Below are 19,555 nucleotides of genomic sequence, written 5' to 3' on the forward strand. Positions count from 1 at the left end.
ACATACTTATTACACAGAGTCTGTGTTGTTGTTTATATAACAGTTTATTTCATATGATGATTGATAACATACATGGTGGTCTACACTGAATAAAAGCATATCACATGTACTCTCATTTTGATTGACACCATCCCTTGCATACGGAATCCATGTACACAGTCTGGAACAATGCACCCGCCCTCTACAACACAGATACTGCAACAGAAGCTGCAATGGCTTCATAGGAATCACATTTCCTGTTTGATATCCACAAATTTACAAAGCACCAAATTGATGTGTTTAATGAATAAGTTATGGTGGTTTAAAACCACTGATTCAAGCTGACAAATACATGAACATACAAGGTGTCAGCTAAAGGTGTACAATAAAGCTAATAATTGCCTCCATGTCCAGCACAATGACTGGGCTGTATTTCCCAATTTGATGCTATCAGACATGAGGAATGGCACTTAGTAGAATTAGCTCATTTGATACTAATAAGACCTAACATGAAAGAGGAACTGGTGCAACAAGCTGGTATGTTATTGAGAAAGACTTAATGCAACAAACCAGTAGCACTTTGCTGATGCACTAACTTCTTATGTGTGAGGTCACCACTTGTAATATCAGCTCGGACTATTGCATGCCTTGTGGTGATAAAGAGCTCTCCCCTGAACATAGTTCATACCTTGATTCGGGCTGCCAGCAATCAGTAGTAATTATACAACAGTGACACATTACTGCTTTTTGTAATTGAATATAAAGCTTTTAGTTTTGAAATCAAATCAATTCATAAACTAATTCACGTGAGGGCTGCTAAAAATAGATTGACATGCTGAAGTAATCGACTCATCATGGCATTATTACTGCAACCTTTACGTGAAAAGTATACCTTAGTACAGTGAGGGATATATATCTATACATGAAAACAAACAAGAGACAATGTCCTCAAGTTTTAGCAGCCGGTGTATCTGAACACCCTGTACATTTGTGTGGTCTACATCCATGAGGCAGTTTTCATCATATACTGAATACCACATCTTTAATAGTCTACCACTATCCAGCATGTGTGGCACATAGCATACCACTATCCTGCATGCAATGGCACATAGCATACCACTATCCTGCATGTAATGGCACACAGTATGCTACTATCCTGCATGTAATGGCACATAGTATACCACTATCCTGCTTGTAATGGCACATAGCATACCACTATTCTGCATGTAATTGCACACAGCCTACCACTATCCTGCATGTAATGGCACATAGCATACCACTATCCTGCATGTAATGGCACATAGCATACCACTATTCTGCATGTAATGGCACATAGCATACCACTATCCTGCATGTAATGGCACATAGCATACCACTATCCTGCATGTAATGGCACATAGCATACCACTATCCTGCATGTAATGGTAATGACTGATGTATCAAACGTTCAAAAATGTAACATCAGGATATGACACATAACATGCCTACTAATTAACTTATTCACGTCTTAAGACATTTTGTGTCCATTTTGCAAAAAGTGATGTTTCCAGTGAAACATGAAACAAGATGATATTTCACAAAAAAGTACATATTGTATCCTATGACACGAGCATTGTGATATGCATGACATCCTTCACATTGTAAATAACAGATCAACACAATGGATCTGTATAACAGCACACAAAATGGCAACACAGTTAATGAACACCCCAAATTCACATGTTAGTGGCAAATACGGAAGAATATGATTAATTATTACAAGTCAGCAATAAGGTTTTGAACTGAAGAAAACATCCACAGGGCTTCAGGCAGATGTTTCAGATTGGAGCTGCTGGAAGCTAGGGTTATGAAAAATAGAATACAGGAAGATCCAGGCTCAGATACAGACTTAAGGCTTCAAACAGAAGACAGATAAAGACAGCACAGTTCTAGACTGGGGCATGAGATGGAGCAACTGGCAGAGGCTACAGACTGTGGTTCCAGACTGGGGCAAAAGATAGAGAAACTAGTACGGGCTACAGACAGGGAAAAACAGGGGCTGTAGACCATGGTTCTAGACTGGGGCATAAGATGGAGGAACTGGTAGGGGCTAAACACCGGGATTCCAGACTGGGGCATAAGATAGAAGGGACTAGAGATGGGAAACAAGATACGGGCTACAGACCATGGCTCCAGACTGGGGCATAACACTGAGCAACTAGAAGTTGCTACCGACAGGGACTTAAGGTAGGGGCTACAAACCAAGATTCCATATTGGGGCATAAGATGGAATAACTAGAAGGAGCTACAGGAAGTATGATGGGCTACAGAGAAGGTTCCACACAGGAAATGAGACTGGAGAAACAGACAGAGGGCTTGTATGGGGCTCCTGATGGAGAAGCTTCCCAATGGAGGCTACACATAGAAGGCAACAGGCCAGACGCTGGCAAGTAGATTTCAGTAATACATCAGAACAAATAATCTGTTCTTTAGTCCTATTTTGGCCAAGTGGCACCACCTTATCTACACCACACAACCAGAGCTGTCACACAAAACAGGCATTAGAAAATTTGAAAATACATGATAAAATTATTAACAGATGATATTTTTACAATTCACCATAAAATAATAATTTGCAACATGATTGCCCACTGGGTGGATGTCAAGATACAGTACCTACTCACAAACTGCCTGTCACTACTGATACAAGCTCATGTGTCAGGGCAGTACAAAGATCTGTTCCTGAAACCCAATATTTTATGTAAGGCATACTACACCTGATAAAACCACTGCTACAACAGTGTAGTCATGTCAAGGGTGACCAGACCCCTAATCCCCTTGTAAGGGGCCTGGAGTAGGGGTTACACAAGTCAAACAAGTGACAGCGCCAAACTTACTTACATGTCACACAGACACCATATCTGACATGTCATATAGATAATGTACCTGATACATATCATACACATTGTAGCTGACATACGTCAGGCTGGGAATTAGTGTATCAGACACACAGAGACTGGAACTGCCTTTAACTAGCCTCTGGTCAGGAAACTATGTACACACTAGCAGCACATATGGACCATCCCTTGGTTCCAGTAGGGCCTCCTCAGATAACACAGAGGCTTATCTCCATGTACAGATCATGTACAGTATTTACTGCCTATGACCTGTCATCTGTCATTTCCAAGAATTGAGCATAAACATCTCTTGTGCACTCGCCCTTCGGGCTGAAGAGGAACTTGTAGTAACTGCCATCTGCACACACCACTGAAACGGAACAATAAAACGTTATAGGTGAGGGGTCAAAATTGGAATTTTTCTTCATGTTCCTGTTTTCATAATTCATAGTTATTTTCATAATCTACAGGTTACCTTCTCAAAGCCATAAACTGTCCTATTTGGCTTTAGTACCATCCAACTGTAGTATCTACAATTACAGAGGCGCAGAAGTGTTCATGATAACAATGAAAAAATACTGTCTGTAACCACACTAGCACAATTGCGTCTGTAACCATACTGGCACAATAGCCTCTATAACCGCACTGGCACAATAGCATCTGTAACCTCGCTGACACGATAGCACCTGTAACCTCACTGCCACGATAGCATCTGTAACCTCACTGGCACAATAGCGTCTGTAACCACACTGGCACAATAGTGTCTGTAATCATTTTGACACTGTAGTGTCTGTAACCACATTGGCATTCAGTTCACCTGCATCACAAATCAGAATAACAGAAGCCAACACAGCGATATATAATTCATTTGGGACGGATGTCTTGCTGCTGAAAGAGTGAAATTCTTTAACATTATGTTTGCAAGCAATAAAGTCTGTGTCCCTCACCTATCACAGCATTCGGTTCCGCCCCAAAGGCACAGATACAGTGTGCACCGCCAGGAACCTGGAACTTGGAAAAACTCCAGTTGGAACTGAAGTATTTGGGAAGGAAGCTTGCAGTAGCCAGACTGTAGGAAAGACAAGAACCATTTATGTTAACAGTCGACATAATGAACTGGAATCAAATTACAGAAAACAAAAACATATTTACACTATCTCCTTCCACAGGGAACATTAGAGCACATATTCCTTTCATGAAAGGGATTTTGTTTACTTTGGTGCTCACTTTCAAAAAGCTAAACCTCATTAGAATCAGTTGGTTCCAACTACCACTAAATAGAGAATCTCACCCTCGGGTCTACTGATATCGCTTATATCAGCACATCCACAATGTTACAAATATTCGAGGCTGGCCAAGGATATTTTTACCTTTATCAACTAGTGTTGATACGATTGATATCAGCAGATACGAGGGGGAGATTCTCTTCATTAAAAAAAATCAGTCTTCTTTAGTTTTCAATGTAACATGTACATCTCTAACTGTACTACCATTAGAACTGAAGTACAGCCAAGTCATAGCATTGTGACATCATCAATTTCATGACATCATAGCATTGTGAAGGCTGTGTCAATACAATATCTCCTGTGGAACACAGTTTGGGATGATAAACAAAGATCCCCACGAAATCCCACTAAAGGCCAAATCAGAATGAACTTTCATCCGACCAATCAGAGCCTCGGTTACTGGATCCGAAAAGTGAATGTCAGAACAACTTTTCTCATCACGCAATCTCAAAAAGCATAACATGTTTCCTTCAGAAAGACACCTACACACTGTACAACTGGATTCCATTAAAATCACTATCTATCATTTCAATGGAATAAACATATGAAACGAAAGAGTCTTTAGGCATATGATACCATACAACCCTTTTAGCAATATTCCAGCAATACACAGTGGCGGACAGAATAAATTGGCTTCAAAAATTGTAACCATGTGGGGAATCGAACCTGAGTCCTTGGTCTGACTACTGGGCTACCTACCCCAAAGCACCTTTTTACAAAGCGTCTCCAGAAAGAGGAATTGCCAGCAAAACACGTGAAACTACTTCCTGAATTGACTAACGTCAACGCTTCTTGTTTATCATTTCATTAATTGGTTGAAGTTTGCAACAGGCCAACAATTAGAAGTGATATGTAATATGATGTCTCCAGTGCACCTTTGGTTCAGTAACAACTAACATCTGACTTTAAACAGATTGCTATAACAATTTATGGCATGGAGAAACAGACGGTAGCGGTGGGAAAAACATTTATCTCAACACAGTCTAGAGATGTTTTCCTTAAATAAGGACAGAGAATGTCATGCATGTTACTTCTCACTAGTAGTTTCTCACAAACCCTCCCAAATCAACTGGGCCCTGCGCCTAGATGAAGGTTGATGTAAAATATGGAGGAAATCCAGAGAAGGGTTCTTGAGGTATCTCGTCAACAAGCTTAACATGCAGAATAAAATACTGAAATCTTTAGAGTGTTGCTGTGACTTTGAAAATTATGTGAAGGTCGCCAAAATCAACTGGGCCTTGCAACTTTCCTAGATGAAACTTGGTGTCGAATATATAGAAAATCCAGTCCACGGTTCTCGAGATATCTTGCTCAAAAGGGTAAAACGTTAAATTCCCCTTGTGACCTTGAAATGAAGGTCAAGAAGAAGAGAATGACTAATATTGTCCCGAGAGCTGAAGAATGTTCCTTGGTGGTGCAGAAGTACATTTGGTATTTCCTTTATGAGACATACTTCGACAAAAGAAAACTGTTGTTGTTGGGATGAGAAAGAATTATAAATAACTGATGTTGTATTCTGAAGCCAAAATGTGTCAGTGAAATGTGTTTTTCCCAACACTCTTGTGAGGAGATATACAAGAGGAGACGTAACAGCTCAAGACTATGTAGAGAAAGGCCCTGCACCTTGATTGCTTGTTTTTCCTTGGATCTTCAGTAGAGAAGATGTGAACAGTTCCGTGATCACTAGAGACACACAGGAGGGAAGAGTCAGCATTGAAGTTGATGCTGCAACAAACATACATGCTTCAATGCAGACACTACAGACACTAATGAATAATAGTAACCTACTCATAGTAGAAAAGCTACAATTACAGTGATATAGTAGGGCGGCTATCTGGGCAGTGATGTAGGACCAGTAGTCCATTACAGTGATGAAGAAATCAGCTTATATTACACTGATGTTGTAGGTTGGTTACATTACACTGATGTTGATGTTGTAGGTTGGTTACATTACACTGATGTTGTAGGTTGGTTACATTACACTGATGTTGATGTTGTAGGTTGGTTACAATACACTGATGTAGTTGGCTGGTTACATTACACTGATGTTGTAGGTTGGTTACATTACACTGATGTTGATGTTGTAGGTTGGTTGCATTACACTGATGTTGTAGGTTGGTTACATTACACTGATGTTGATGTTGTAGGTTGGTTACAATACACTGATGTAGTTGGCTGGTTACATTACACTGATGTTGTAGGCTCGTTATGTAACACTGATGTTGATGTTGTAGGCTAGTTACATTAGACTGATGTAGTTGGCTGGTTACATTACACTGATGTTGTACGCTGGTTACATTACACTGATGTAGCAGGCTGGTTATATTACACTGATGTAGTAGGTTGGTAACATTACACTGATGTTGTACGCTGGTTACATTACACTGATGTAGCAGGCTGGTTATATTATACTGATGTAGTAGGTTGGTAACATTACACTGATGTTGTACGCTGGTTACATTACACTGATGTAGTTGGCTGGTTACATTATGCTGATGTAGCAGGCTGGTTACATTACACTGTTGAAGCAGTGCAGTGATGCAGTCATGGTTCCGTTCCATCTTGGATACAATTACAGTATTATATTTGATAAAGGAGCAGGTTGATTACATTACAGTGATGTAACAGGTTGGATACAATTAGAGTAGGTTATAAAACTCTTACCAGTATATATTTGCGCTATTTGTTCCACGTCGCAGCTCATGCAGTCTTGCTCCAGTGCTTGTGTCAAACACTCGTATTAAAGTTCCCTAAAAATAAGATGCAGGATCTAAGTCATAATAGTTTGTGATATTACTAATTATATCTGTCAGCCTGTCAGTTCTGTACACAAGTTTCAACACAAGACAGACTGGAGCTTACCTTCTCAGAGGCTGTTGCAAGGCGGGTACCCTGAGTATTCATGGACATGCAGCCAAGGTTAGCCTCATGTGCAGCTATATCCACTGGAGACTTCTCAGTCTCTGCAAGATCAATTATTTGCACATGGCCTACTTTTCTCCCAGGAAAGGACAGAAGAGAGTTATTGCTGTTGGGACACATCACACACAGACCTGAAATGAAGAAACAGACAGACTGCACCAAATACAAATACGACAGTGGAATCATTCTACAACAGTCAGTGACTAACAGAACTCAATGTTAAAAGTGTAAGGTTACGGGTATTATACTAAAACTGTTGTAAGATATGTTGACTCACCTTTAGGGTTGTGTCCAGTCTCGAACACGTGAAGCTGCTGGGGATTCTGAGTGAATGTGTACACTTTGATCATTGTGTCCAGCACTGCAACAATCCTGTAACCATGGTAGCATGAAACATCAGTTGACAACACCACAGACCATCAGCACCAAAACTAGTAATGTCTAGATATTTTGTATAAATACATTTACTACTTTCCTTTTGACAAGATGAAGCTGTGCGATGGAAACATCAAAGAGACATTGTTCCAACCATGTGAGTCGCCATATTGCCACTGCACTGTACCCACGTGACCCCGAAAGTGCTGACGTCAGGTATCCTCAGATTACTGAAGGAACGCCACATCTGAATAAACCATGGTGTGGAGGTAGTGCAAGTGAAAGATACTGAACAATGCAGGATAAGTATATCAACATAAAAAATATCTAGATTTTACTAGATTTTTACCTTATCCTGCATTACTCCTTAATGCGTCTGTATCTGACAGAAAGGAGGCAGGCAATCCTTTAGGTGGGATACTCAAGAAGAAACCTCTCTCACCAAAGGCAACAAAACAGCAGTAGACAAGGTGGAATAATCCCTGAAACCATCCTACCAGAATAACCAGCCCTAGGTATGAGTTAAGGAAGGCGCCCAGGTAGAAGGCAATAAAGAGAAAAGCAAAATGCTACAATCTAAACCTGACCTACCAAGCGAATGCAGACAGCATAGAACCTGCTCATCTAGGGTGACGTCTCACAAATAGTGACTGGCGAAAACTGTGTTGGATTTCCAAAAACAACTTTCCATGACGGATCTAATCAATTACTATGGAGGACCATTGTGGAGGCTACAGCTCAAATTTCATGAGAGTTGTTAGCTCAAGGAGGGTCCAATACTGCTTCATATGCGCAACCACAATGCCAAGGTGTTATGACTCACTTCCGCCTCAGATGTCTTAGAAACATGAATAAAAAGTTTCCTCATACCCCAAAGAGCCTTAGACCAGTTAAGGAAACTCAAGTGTACAAACCCAGCACAAATGAAGTTCTGCTTTATCCTCAGACCCCACAATCGAAGAGAGAGGGGGAATCATAAAGGATCTGTCCAGCTGTCCTGGGAGCTGATTTCTCACAGTAAAGTCCCAGCACAGTCCCAGGTGACTTCCATGGGTGGTCTCTTCAAAACAAATATGAGTGACCTCAAGGGTGTGCAGCTAACTCATCCTCGTTGTAATGGCCAAAGCAAGGGAAAAAAATTCTTCTTAATAAGGTTAAAATGGAATGGTGTGAACTGGTTCAAATGGCACCTCCCACAACAAACCAATCACCATGTCTAGGTCACAAGTAGGCACCCTGATCCCCAAGACTGAAAGAACACAACAAAGCTTGCAATTCTGGAATCTTGGTCATCTTTCTGTCCTTAGGGACAGCTAACACCGAGCTGGGTGTGGAAGCCTGCTTCATGGATGCACCCACAGATTTCGTGACAAACAATAGCGAATGTCTCTAGGTGTAGCATCCACTCTTTGGGCACTATTCTGTCCAGTCTGAATAGGTCGCCTGCAGGAATGTTCCTGCAACCTGGAATGTGCTGGATGATGAACTTCAGGTCCAGACGATCGACATGATGAAAAAATCGAAAAGCCTGATGCAGCAGGAATGGAGAGTGAGTTGTTCCCTGGTTGCGAAGACACCAGACCAAGTTCAGCATGCTGAAGACGCACTTGCCAACGAGACACAGCCAGAATCACTGCCTCCAACTCCAAACTGTTGATATGCTACTGGCTTATTTTGGTGGACCACCGCCCTGAGACAACCTCAGAGAGACCTGCAGAGACCTCAGCTCCCTAACCCTTGAGAGATGCGTCGACGTATAGACAAAGAGTGGGAGTTAGCTCGGTCAAAGAGACGCCACCCAAGACATTCAACTCTATCATCCACCATTGAAGATAACCCTTGAGGTGGGACTGTAGAGTGATGGAAACTGACTGACTAATCAAAAGATTACCCACTAGTAAACCCTGGAAACCAGAGCAAAACACTAGGCTGTGTTCACGTGCACTGAATGCAACATGGTAAATGGAACAAACAGTCACACAAAATAAACATGAAATATATGAATAACTTTCAGACCAGGAAAATATATATAGTAAACAGCCAAATTTTCGCGACCATTTAATTTTCGCGAACTTTGCGTCAGACTTCATGACACGAGAATAAAAACACAAGATAACATAGATATATCATACACTCTATTCAGGTAAGTCAACAACACAAAAACAATACAGGTGTCATTGCTCAATCACGTGTCACCGCTGGGCTACTCTGGATTAACATGGCTCAATCACGTTCTATTTTCATTGCTCTAACACCTAATCAAAAAGGATTAATTCTGAAATCAATTACATTAATTTATTGTTAGGTCACTTCACAAATCTGTTTATTTTATAACAGCTCAATGGTCACACACCTGCATGTCGTGAAAAGACATTCAGAGACACCCCTGTCACAAGATCACCTCATGAAAATAAGAAGGCGCGAAAAGGTTAAGTGACCATCACTCACGAAAATTTAAAGGCGCGAAATATGACAGTTTACAGTAAATACACATCTCTTTAAAAATGAAAGTCACAAACCATTCTTGAAGAAGATATAAAAAGAAACAATGACAAAAAGGAACACATTAAGGTGTAAGTCACAAGCTTAATGCAGCAAAGATTCACATGGCCTGACATGCAGTCGACAGCAGTAATGTGAGCATCCACACATCTGCACAATGCGATGGCAATATGGTAACTCGCATGGTTGGAACAATTTCTCTTCAATGTTTCCATCACACAGCTTCATCTTGTTAAAAGGAAAGCAGTAAATGCATTAAGGAGTAATGCAGGATACAGTAAAAATCATATATACAGGTTATAATACGAACCTCAAGTCAGGCTTGAGGTAAAGCCCTCAGTAAAGGTTTCAAAAACAAGTTTCAGTTCACTCATGTCCCACAATTAGTAATGGGTGGTCTCAACAATGCATGATAAGACATGAGTGGCTTTAAACTGCATCACTGTAATGTAAGAACAAGGTATGACTGACCTATCTCTGCGTAACTTGACACCTCGGACATCAGAGGAGAACTCTAGCTCAATGACATGCTTCTTCTTCAGGTCATCCCACACCATCACTGGACAAACAACATGGAGTGGTCTAGCACAATTTTACTATTATTATCATAGCATATTTATATAACGCACATATGCAACTAGTACATGCTCAAGGCACAGGCATTTTTTCCCTCGATCACTGGATGTCAGTCTCACCATCACATCATGCTATCAATCTCAACTCCCAAGAGACCATGCAACTCTTGCAGCCACTAGGTGCACTGAGTTAATGTGGTCTTCCCATCCTTACGATGCACCCATTCACAGCTGGGTGGACTGGGACAGAGTCACTTTGTCCAAGTTTTACCGCATGTTGCTGTACCCGCGAATGGGTGTTCGCACGTATTCATGTGGCCACCATCTGGTTATATACCAGTGGATTTGTGGGTTCTCTTAAGTGCACAGGGTTATGTACTGTACATTAGGGTGCAGATCCACATCCTTGTAGTAAGAACACACTACAGTGGACTAAACTGGACACTGAGTACTCTGTCACTCACTCTTTATCATGTCTATTATGTACAACCCCTTTCACATTTTGGTTAGATACATGATTACAGGTATTTAAACACTGACTACAACAGCATCCAGCACTGGAGTATTGGTCTGACACTACAACTGTTTTCTGATGAGATGATTTCCACCTGAAAAGTTTACGCTGACAAACATCTATTCATATCTGTGCACAGATGTGTGTGCATGTTACTTAGCAACATTAAATAGGAAAACAAGATAACTGGTGAATGTGTCTGAATGAAACAACTATTCAGTGGGTTTCAACAGAAATAGCCTTATGCAAAAATGAAAATTCAACACTGGCATCTTTGTTTCCAGGTAGTAAAGAAATATAACTGGATTGTTTTAAAAAGATGACATCTGCCCCAACCTAAGTTCTAACTTAGCTCTAACACTTAAGCTGTCACAAAACCTCCCACAATGTGACAAAGAACAGATCTTTAACTTCTATGATCAAACACTTCAAAATATTTTCACAATGAAATTGTATTAGGATATATATAGTCTGGTTCATAATTATTGAGAATTTTTCTTCTTACTTTGAGCTATCCTAACACCTCAACTGATTCACTGATACTTAAAACTAAGTAATGGTATAAGGGAGGTAACTCATCTTGGCCTACTGAGTATAGTACAATTAGAGTTACCTCCCCTGAATTTGTAGCAGACGTCATTTTCCTCAGCACTGTCAACAATGTCTGCTGAAGATAAAAGAAGGTTGATTTTTGAGTTGTGTAATCAAGGAATTGATGATGTAAATACATTGGCAGAGAGAACAGGAACTCCTCTTTCTACTGTGTATAGGATTAGGAAGAATTTTAAAGAGGGAAAGGATTTTGGGCACCAGAAAGGAGCAGGGAGACCCAGAAAATTGGACTTCTCAGATCGCGTCCGGCTGGGAATTTTAGCGTCTAAAAAGCAAAGGGCAAGCATCTCCAACATCAGGTATGAAATGATAGAAAGGGGATCAACAGTTGTATCAAAATCTACAGTTAGAAGAAATTTGATTGATCTTGGATGGGAGAAAAAGACTGGAATTCCTTCTCCTCTCATGAAACAAGAACATAAAGACAGGCGTGTTGAGTGGTGTTTGGCACATGAAAACTTTGACTGGGAAAATGTGATTTTTACTGATGAAAGCTCAATATGGGTATATCCCAATAATGTGAAAATATGGACAAAGTCTGCGTCAGCACCGTTGTATCGACGACCTAAATACAGCCCAAAGTTTCATCTATGGGGAGGGATATCCTTATTAGGAACGACCCCGCTGTGTGTGTTTGAGGGAAATCTGACAAGTCAACGCTACACTAACATATTAGATAATTTTCTCCTTCCAAGTGCACATGTGTTTTATGGAAATGACTGGATTTTGCAGCTAGATAATGATCCTAAACACACCGCAAAACATGCCAAGCAGTGGTTTCAGGAGAAAAATGTGACTGCATTACCATTTCCTGCATATAGTCCTGACTTAAATCCCATTGAGAACATTTGGGGGATGATGAAGGAATGTGTGAATCCAAAGGGGTTGACAAAAATTGAAGACATGAAGAGAGAAGTGGTCCGATACTGGGACAGCATAACTCACGAGACACTAACCTCTCTGATAGGAAGTATGCCTACCCGTCTTAGACTGTGCCGTGAAGCTCAAGGAGACTTGATAAAATATTAAATTGTTACCTACACAACATGAAAATGTCAGTTCACTTTCACAATACATTCAATTTTATCTGATTTGTTCTCGTTTAATAATATGAAATGCTTTAGCTATTCTCAATCATTTTGAACCATACTGTATTTCACAGATATGGTAATACAAAATTGTGGACGTTAAAAACTAAGATTGATGTGACAGCTTCTAATACATACCTTTATTTGGTGGATATTTTGGATTTTTTCCTCCACCAACCAGAGCAAGATAATTGCAGCGGAACAACATCTCTATCAGAGCAACGCCTCCATCAGCAAAATCTAAAGAAAAAGAATCTCAAATAACATCTGCAGATAACATGATCAAACAGTATATGTAGATAGATCTGCTGTCATTATAAAGGGAGCATCAGTACTCATCAAAGTGAATACTGTCAGGCTGCATGAATCCAATAACTTCCATTTTCCATAAAAAATGTTTGGACTACTGAAACTAACCATCATGTATGCCACTACAACAGAGTTACTTCCCTTTAACATACTGAGACAAGATCATAAGATAAAAACTGGCATTAAGATTTTTCTCTTTGTGTCTACCCTTGTACCATGCTGAGCACGTAGCATGTCCCTCTATCTACCTATGTGACTACCTAAGAGTGATCACTCTCTTCTTGGAGCCACCGCCGTAATCAGGGGAGACTGCATGGGCATACATCTTGTGAGATAGGATAAGTATATACATATACAATTTATAGTTAAAATTTCCAAATTTCTAAACCTATCTTAGCTCACAATTTGCACTTATTCCAAGGTTGGACAGCAGATTGCAGATTACTGTAAGTCAAAAGGCACTGACACTGTATAGGCTAATGACAACCAAAGACAGCAATGAACAATGACAGGATCTGACGAGCATAGTACCTATACTAGTCATGGGCTCTCCTGAGACTCTTGGCTAACTATGCACATTCGCTCCCAAGGAGTGGGTGCTCCCAAGCATTGTGGTGTGTGGCTGCAACCCTCACATATGCAAGGGGATGCAACTAGGCAAGTCACCTCGCTTCATCATGAAGTATCAGAGTACCGCAGTTATTTAAGTCTTTTGACTAGAAATCGGGCCTGCACCTGCCTTGAAACAGTCCTCCCCAACCACCAACTGCCCCCACATCACTAAAAGGGGAAAGAAACTCAAATGGAAAGCTCACAAGTTTAACTTTCAGTACCAGAGCAACACCACATGGCTTCCACTACTTACCTCAGTAAGACCACAACAGCATGCTAAGGTACTTAGGAGCTAGAAGGCCATGAAATCCACAAAGGAAATTGGAAAGGACTCACTACACTGACAATGTGATTGTTCCTTGGAGTAGGGGTCACCAAAAACGATTATCAAACACTTCTATAGCGCAAATACAAGAACTAACCACTGTAGTTCCTTACAGAAACTAATTGCAACAACCCAATAAAATTAAATGAAGAGTTCTAATCCCAGAAGAATCAAGAACAAACATCAGAAATAAAATTCAGACAGATTGGGAACACAAAGTGCTGAAACTGATGGTTGTGCCTACTGCCGTACAGGTCTACATATGGTCACGATAATGGGTACATCATCGATTGGAACATCAAGGGTAGTAGTTTCTACTCCATGGGTGATGTGTGTTTGGGACATGACAGGGCATCAACAGTGATATTCCTCGCCAAGGGAATGTTTTGGAATCTGGCCACCATCACAGTGCTGAATTCCAATTCATTAGTATTACGGCCCTTTTCTCCTGATGACCAAATTTTTTTCACCACTTGATGATGGAGAAAGTGAATGCCCCAGCCCTTGAGAGATGCATGAACAAACAGGTGTCGAGTCGGTGTGAAAGGCACCACAGAGGCTCCACTGCACTGCTTGCTGAACCACCAATGAAGGACTGGACGTAGTAGAGTGAGAAGATGAATCAACACCCTGAGGCTGTACAGGCACATAAACATCTGAAGAGGGCAAAGCTGCAGCTGGCCCATGCAAGTCAATGTTTGTGCCGACGCCAAACCACCCTAGCAACTCCTACCACTGGAGAAGAGTTCTGGACAGGGCCAGCACTAGTGCACTGAATCTTGACCCACCTATCCTTGGGCTGAAACATCATGACCTGTTGTGTTGCAGATAGCAATGTAATCACCAGGTTGCTGTTACATTTGAATTCAGCTGCCACCCTAATGGGGCGAACAGCTTGATGGTGACAAACCAGTACGCTGGAAAGATGGTCCCAGCTGCAAGAGACAACAGTGGTGATTGCCGAATTCGGTGAATCAGTGGAATTAGTAGGCAAGGTCCGAACAACAGAGTAATTGCCAAATACTGACAGTTCAGTGATCCTACAGGTTCAGCAATATGAAGCAGTTCAGCCTTGTGAAACAGTACTGCATGGTGAAGCGATTCAGGCTGGTAAATAAGTTCAGCTTAGTAATGTGGTAAGCCAGAATGTTGAAGTCCATCATCTGGATCAGCATTGTGGTTTGGATCAATTGATAATGTTTCAATGATCCCTTTCTATGGGGAAACCTAGAACGACAAGATGAACCGGTTCATTGAGGTGGAATGTTGAGGTGGAATGGCCGAGGTGAACTGGTTCAACGAGGGAACAGTTACAACAAAGCAAACCATTCCAGTGTGGAGAATCAATTTGATGTTGTGAGCATTTCAATGATAAGAAACAGTCATATATAGCTAAATGACTTGATGTTGTAAGCCAATACACCATGGAGAAACGGTTCAGACTAGAAAATCCATTTGGACTGGGGAACAGATTCAGTGTGGTGAATCAGTTCGCTGATTTGACGATGTAGATCGGCTATGTGAGCCGGCAACACAGAGTGGTTCAATGAGGTGAAACGACGAGAAGACATCTCATTGCACAATGCCATATAGGTGTGCATTCTAATCCCACACTGGACTCAGCCCAACAAAAATATACAAGAAACTGTACTAGTCGAGTACTGTAGGCATCTGGCAATGCCCCAATAAAATCATCACCTTCCAACAGTGGAATCTTCAAACAGCAAGCAGTTAATACGGGTCGTTGAATACAGGGGTTTTGTCAGGGGACCATAGAGTAGAAGTACAACGAGCTCTGTCAGCCAGCCAACAGAAGCATGCACGTCTATATGCTCTGAAAGTGTATTAGATTAGGGAGAACATTCCTGACAATGCTTGCTCCACACAAACTGATCCGATGAAGAAATTGTTGTTCACACTATCCACAAAAATACACAACTTAGGTTCAACAGCCCTTGATATTTCTCATGATATTTTGTAAGGAAAACAGAGAACTGAGGAAACGTCCAAACACTGGTGTGCCAAGAAGAAGAATGATCAGTCTGAAGTAGTCACGTGGGTAGTTAGGGGAGCATGCTGCATGCTTAGCATGCTAAGACTTGGGATTTGGGACCTGTCCTATAAGGAAAGCAACCTGGGGAACATGGACGTATGGACAAATTCTCATTCGTTCCACTCAGCGTCAGAGCAAGAGAGAAAAGTGCATCTCGTGAGATAGGATAAGTTTAAAAATTTACCATTGTGATTGACAAGTGCAGCTGATCTCACTTTGACACACTGGGTATTTCTGCAGTGAGTACTTAAGCATGACAGGTATTACTCCAACTAACCAAAAGTGAGAGCTACAAATTCATTAAAATCACAAACTAACGACATGTTCAACTCTGAAGTGTGATCTCACATAACAAGTACCATTGAAGTTCACTGATGAAGATCAGTGCTAATCAGTGGTGGTCACCAGGTAAGGGGATTATTCCAACATACCTGATGTACAACCAGATTAATGAAACAAAACCAAGGGTAATAATTAGCTAAATCCATCACAGCTAATTAACATCCAGATCCAGAGAGTGAAGCACCAGATTAATAAATCAACAGTTAATGAGTTTACACAGTAAAAATGACTGGTTACTAACATGGTCTGACTGTACATGACAAAACTGAGCACCTACCTTGCCTCTCTTTCTCCTTCAGGGGATCTGCATTGTACACTCGAAACCCTGTCTCCATCCCACAGGCAAAACATCCTGAAATAATCAGTGGAAACAAATCATCATAGAACTGTTATTAATTGTCGGTGGGTCGGTGGGTTTTTGGGTAGCTAGGATCAGAGATTGAACTGCTATAGCATAGAGTCACTATATCTGATACGTCCACACATCCTGGTTTGTCCCATTTGTGCAGGTGAGGCCCTGACCGGTTCTGGACAGTGAAAAAGTAGTCAAGTGCAAGGGGAAGGAGTTGTTTGGTGTGCTGAGTGAGACATTCAGCCATCTTCATAAGTCGGTTTCTGAGTGCCTCTTCCTTCAGTAATAGTACATCACTCCATGTCTCATGAGGTTGGTACTGGCCAGGTACGATGGGGCTAAGAAAAAACACACATAGCAGGAGATAACTTTGTGTCTCTGCCTGGGGTATTCCTTTACTGAAGTAATGACCTGTGGAAAACATCCATGTCAAGTTCGCCCGAGAGTCTAGTGTTGTCAGTGATCATGCATATGACCGTCTTCATGCCAATTTCTGCTCTGCACTTGCCGTAGGGTAAGACGATAGAACATAGGTGATGATGTACTGACCATGTCGAAGGAACTCTCTGATTGCAGAGGCTGTGAAGTTCATCACGTATGCCAAATGTGACAAATGCTGTCTGAACTGATGACATTCACATAGTGCAGTAGGACGTTCAAGGCAAGATTCTCGCATCTCAATCTCAATAATGTCAACAAGTTTGGCCATGGATAAATCGCTAGTGGTGGATACTTTCACTTGTTCAACATGATGGTTTAAAAGGAACTGATTGCAAACACACCAGATTGGAGAGTGGCATCATCAACACTGTCAACCAGTGATAATGCTTCCCCCTCCACCGCTACATAGTGGGATTCTGTGGCATGGATGAATTGACTTCCAACCAAAATGCCTTTTCACAGGCATTTCCATGGTGTCATGAGCAAAGGTGAAATTACCAGGGCTTAAACTAATGTCATTCCTTCCACAGACGTCAAGCCATTTATATGCCTGGAAAAAGGATTTATTACAGTCATCAGCCCACAGAAGTGAGTCACCCACACACTTGGTTTTCTTTGACACATATTGTCAATATGTGAAGTCAGCCACCGATCTAATGCCTGCAATCAAAATCTTATCGCATAGGTTGATGGGATGAACTACTGGAGCAAGAAATACACAATGCCAAGAATTATCATTAACAATGGATATGTGCAATGAGAGTAAATACATTGTGTATAACATGGATAATTAAGTAACACATAATACTCTATACATGTTCTACCTGTATGTTGTGGAAAAATTCACAGAATCAAAAAATCTTCAACACACCCTATTTGACTGGTAAAAACAGAGCTGAGGTCTATACACTAATAATAAAAAAATGTGCATTTAACCAACTGGAAAAGCAGCATTATAATTCATACATTGCTAGACAACTGATTTGATAGCATTTGATGTAGAGTGTTCCAACATTCACACCGACTGATATCTCTCGATTTTTTTCAATGTTTTTTTTTTTCTGTCTGAGTCTAGGCTGCAGATTAATCTGTAAGAATTCAGAATATTGACAGTTCACCCAAAGGTGACTAAATGAATATTAATCAGTCACTGTATTATCAGAGTTGCCGCCTTTAGAAAATAAGAGCAAATAAGTATATCGGACATAAAACTGAAATGGATAAGACAAGCGCATTTAGAAAAGGGGAGGGGTCTTCATTTGTTCAGCTGTTGAAGCTGACCCTCACTGATAACTCCTCCTACCAAATATTAGAGCTGATATTGATATAAACACAAATGCTTAGCAATAAAGAAATCCATACCCTGGTCTTGATTCCATCCTGCATATAAAAGACCGTTGCCGTAGGAGTTTGAAGGACCTAAATTCATATTTTATATACAAATCTTACAATCATAACATCGACACATTACTACTCTCAGTCCCCGGAAGTCCGTGTGTTTTACGAATAAACATAACATTTGTATGGAAAGAGTACAAACTATTTCGAAGATCTACGTAAACCAATATTTCTAAATTCTAACGTAATGAGTGAAAGGCTTTGCGCGAATATTGATTTGAACTGAGAAAGAGAAAAGTATGAGTAGGTCCGAGACTAAAAGTTACCCAGTGTCAACCGGACGCGATAACCGGTCTGGTCCATGCGTACAAGCATACACACAGGGTTACTTTCTAAAATCATTTTACGACTAGGAAAATCAAGGACAAGTACACAAGTGCCGGCAATGTTATGGATTCATTAACCCGCAGATCTACGTACAGTACTATCTCCATACTTTCTCGCATACCTGCATGACTAGCTGTCCCTTTCTTTGCACTCCTCCCTCGTAGCAAAATTTTAATAGCGAACTGTGTCAATATTTTCATGATACTTTGTTGAACAACTTTTTCATTTTCACAGAGTTATTATGATGTTTTCATTATGATCAGCGTTTAACTGAGTATTACATGTTTGTTAGTTTCGAGGTAGAATGTAAATCATCGAGCCCCTTTTGAGTCAAACGGTCTGTAACTGATTCCTACAATGTCCTAAAAGGCGTGAAACAAGACTGTAGACTCCTACCCTCTTTTCCATTTACAAATATGAGCATACCTCTTGATGATGAAATGTTATTAATTTTTGAAACATATACTGACGACTTATCACCCAGAGAGATATGCCCACAGAAAATGATTGCTATATTTAGTAATTTATGTTATATGTCATATTAGTATTAATAATGGTAAAACGAAGTTGTACGTTTAGAAAAAATAAACTGCTTCCCGATCTTGTTATGAAGTTTCCTGTGATAATAACTCTGTCATGTATGACAGTGTTTACCGTTATCTTGGCC

General features: G+C 40.7%; 2 protein-coding genes across 2 annotated transcripts in view; both read right to left on the bottom strand.

The window, feature by feature from the left end:
• The window catches only part of LOC137283640 (SPRY domain-containing SOCS box protein 3-like), a 445,038-nt gene that overhangs the window by 146,531 nt on the left and 278,952 nt on the right, over window positions 1–19,555 (bottom strand). The gene's annotated exons all lie outside the window — the stretch shown is intronic.
• On the bottom strand, window positions 26–18,660 carry LOC137284198 (WD repeat domain phosphoinositide-interacting protein 3-like). Its single transcript, XM_067815923.1, has 10 exons — window positions 18,526–18,660; window positions 16,648–16,722; window positions 12,868–12,969; window positions 10,412–10,499; window positions 7,341–7,435; window positions 7,004–7,194; window positions 6,806–6,891; window positions 5,765–5,866; window positions 3,803–3,924; window positions 26–3,225 (listed from the first exon to the last, which is right to left on the bottom strand). The coding sequence occupies exons 1-10, from the start codon at window positions 18,590–18,592 to the stop codon at window positions 3,119–3,121; spliced, it is 1,035 nt and encodes a 344-aa protein (XP_067672024.1). The 5' UTR covers window positions 18,593–18,660; the 3' UTR covers window positions 26–3,118.

The sequence above is a fragment of the Haliotis asinina genome, chromosome 5 (assembly GCF_037392515.1).
Source record: "Haliotis asinina isolate JCU_RB_2024 chromosome 5, JCU_Hal_asi_v2, whole genome shotgun sequence".
Classification (NCBI taxonomy): domain Eukaryota; kingdom Metazoa; phylum Mollusca; class Gastropoda; order Lepetellida; family Haliotidae; genus Haliotis; species Haliotis asinina.

Bases quoted from the DNA above. Each gene is read 5' to 3' on its own strand.
- LOC137284198 (XM_067815923.1), bottom strand. From the start codon at position 18,592: ATGAATTTAGGTCCTTCAAACTCCTACGGCAACGGTCTTTTATATGCA. The intron at 16,723-18,525 runs GTATGGATTTCT...TGATTATTTCAG, and splicing joins AGGATGGAATCAAGACCAGG to GATGTTTTGCCTGTGGGATG. The intron at 10,500-12,867 runs GTATGTATTAGA...TTGTTTGTCCAG, and splicing joins AAAATATCCACCAAATAAAG to TGATGGTGTGGGATGACCTG.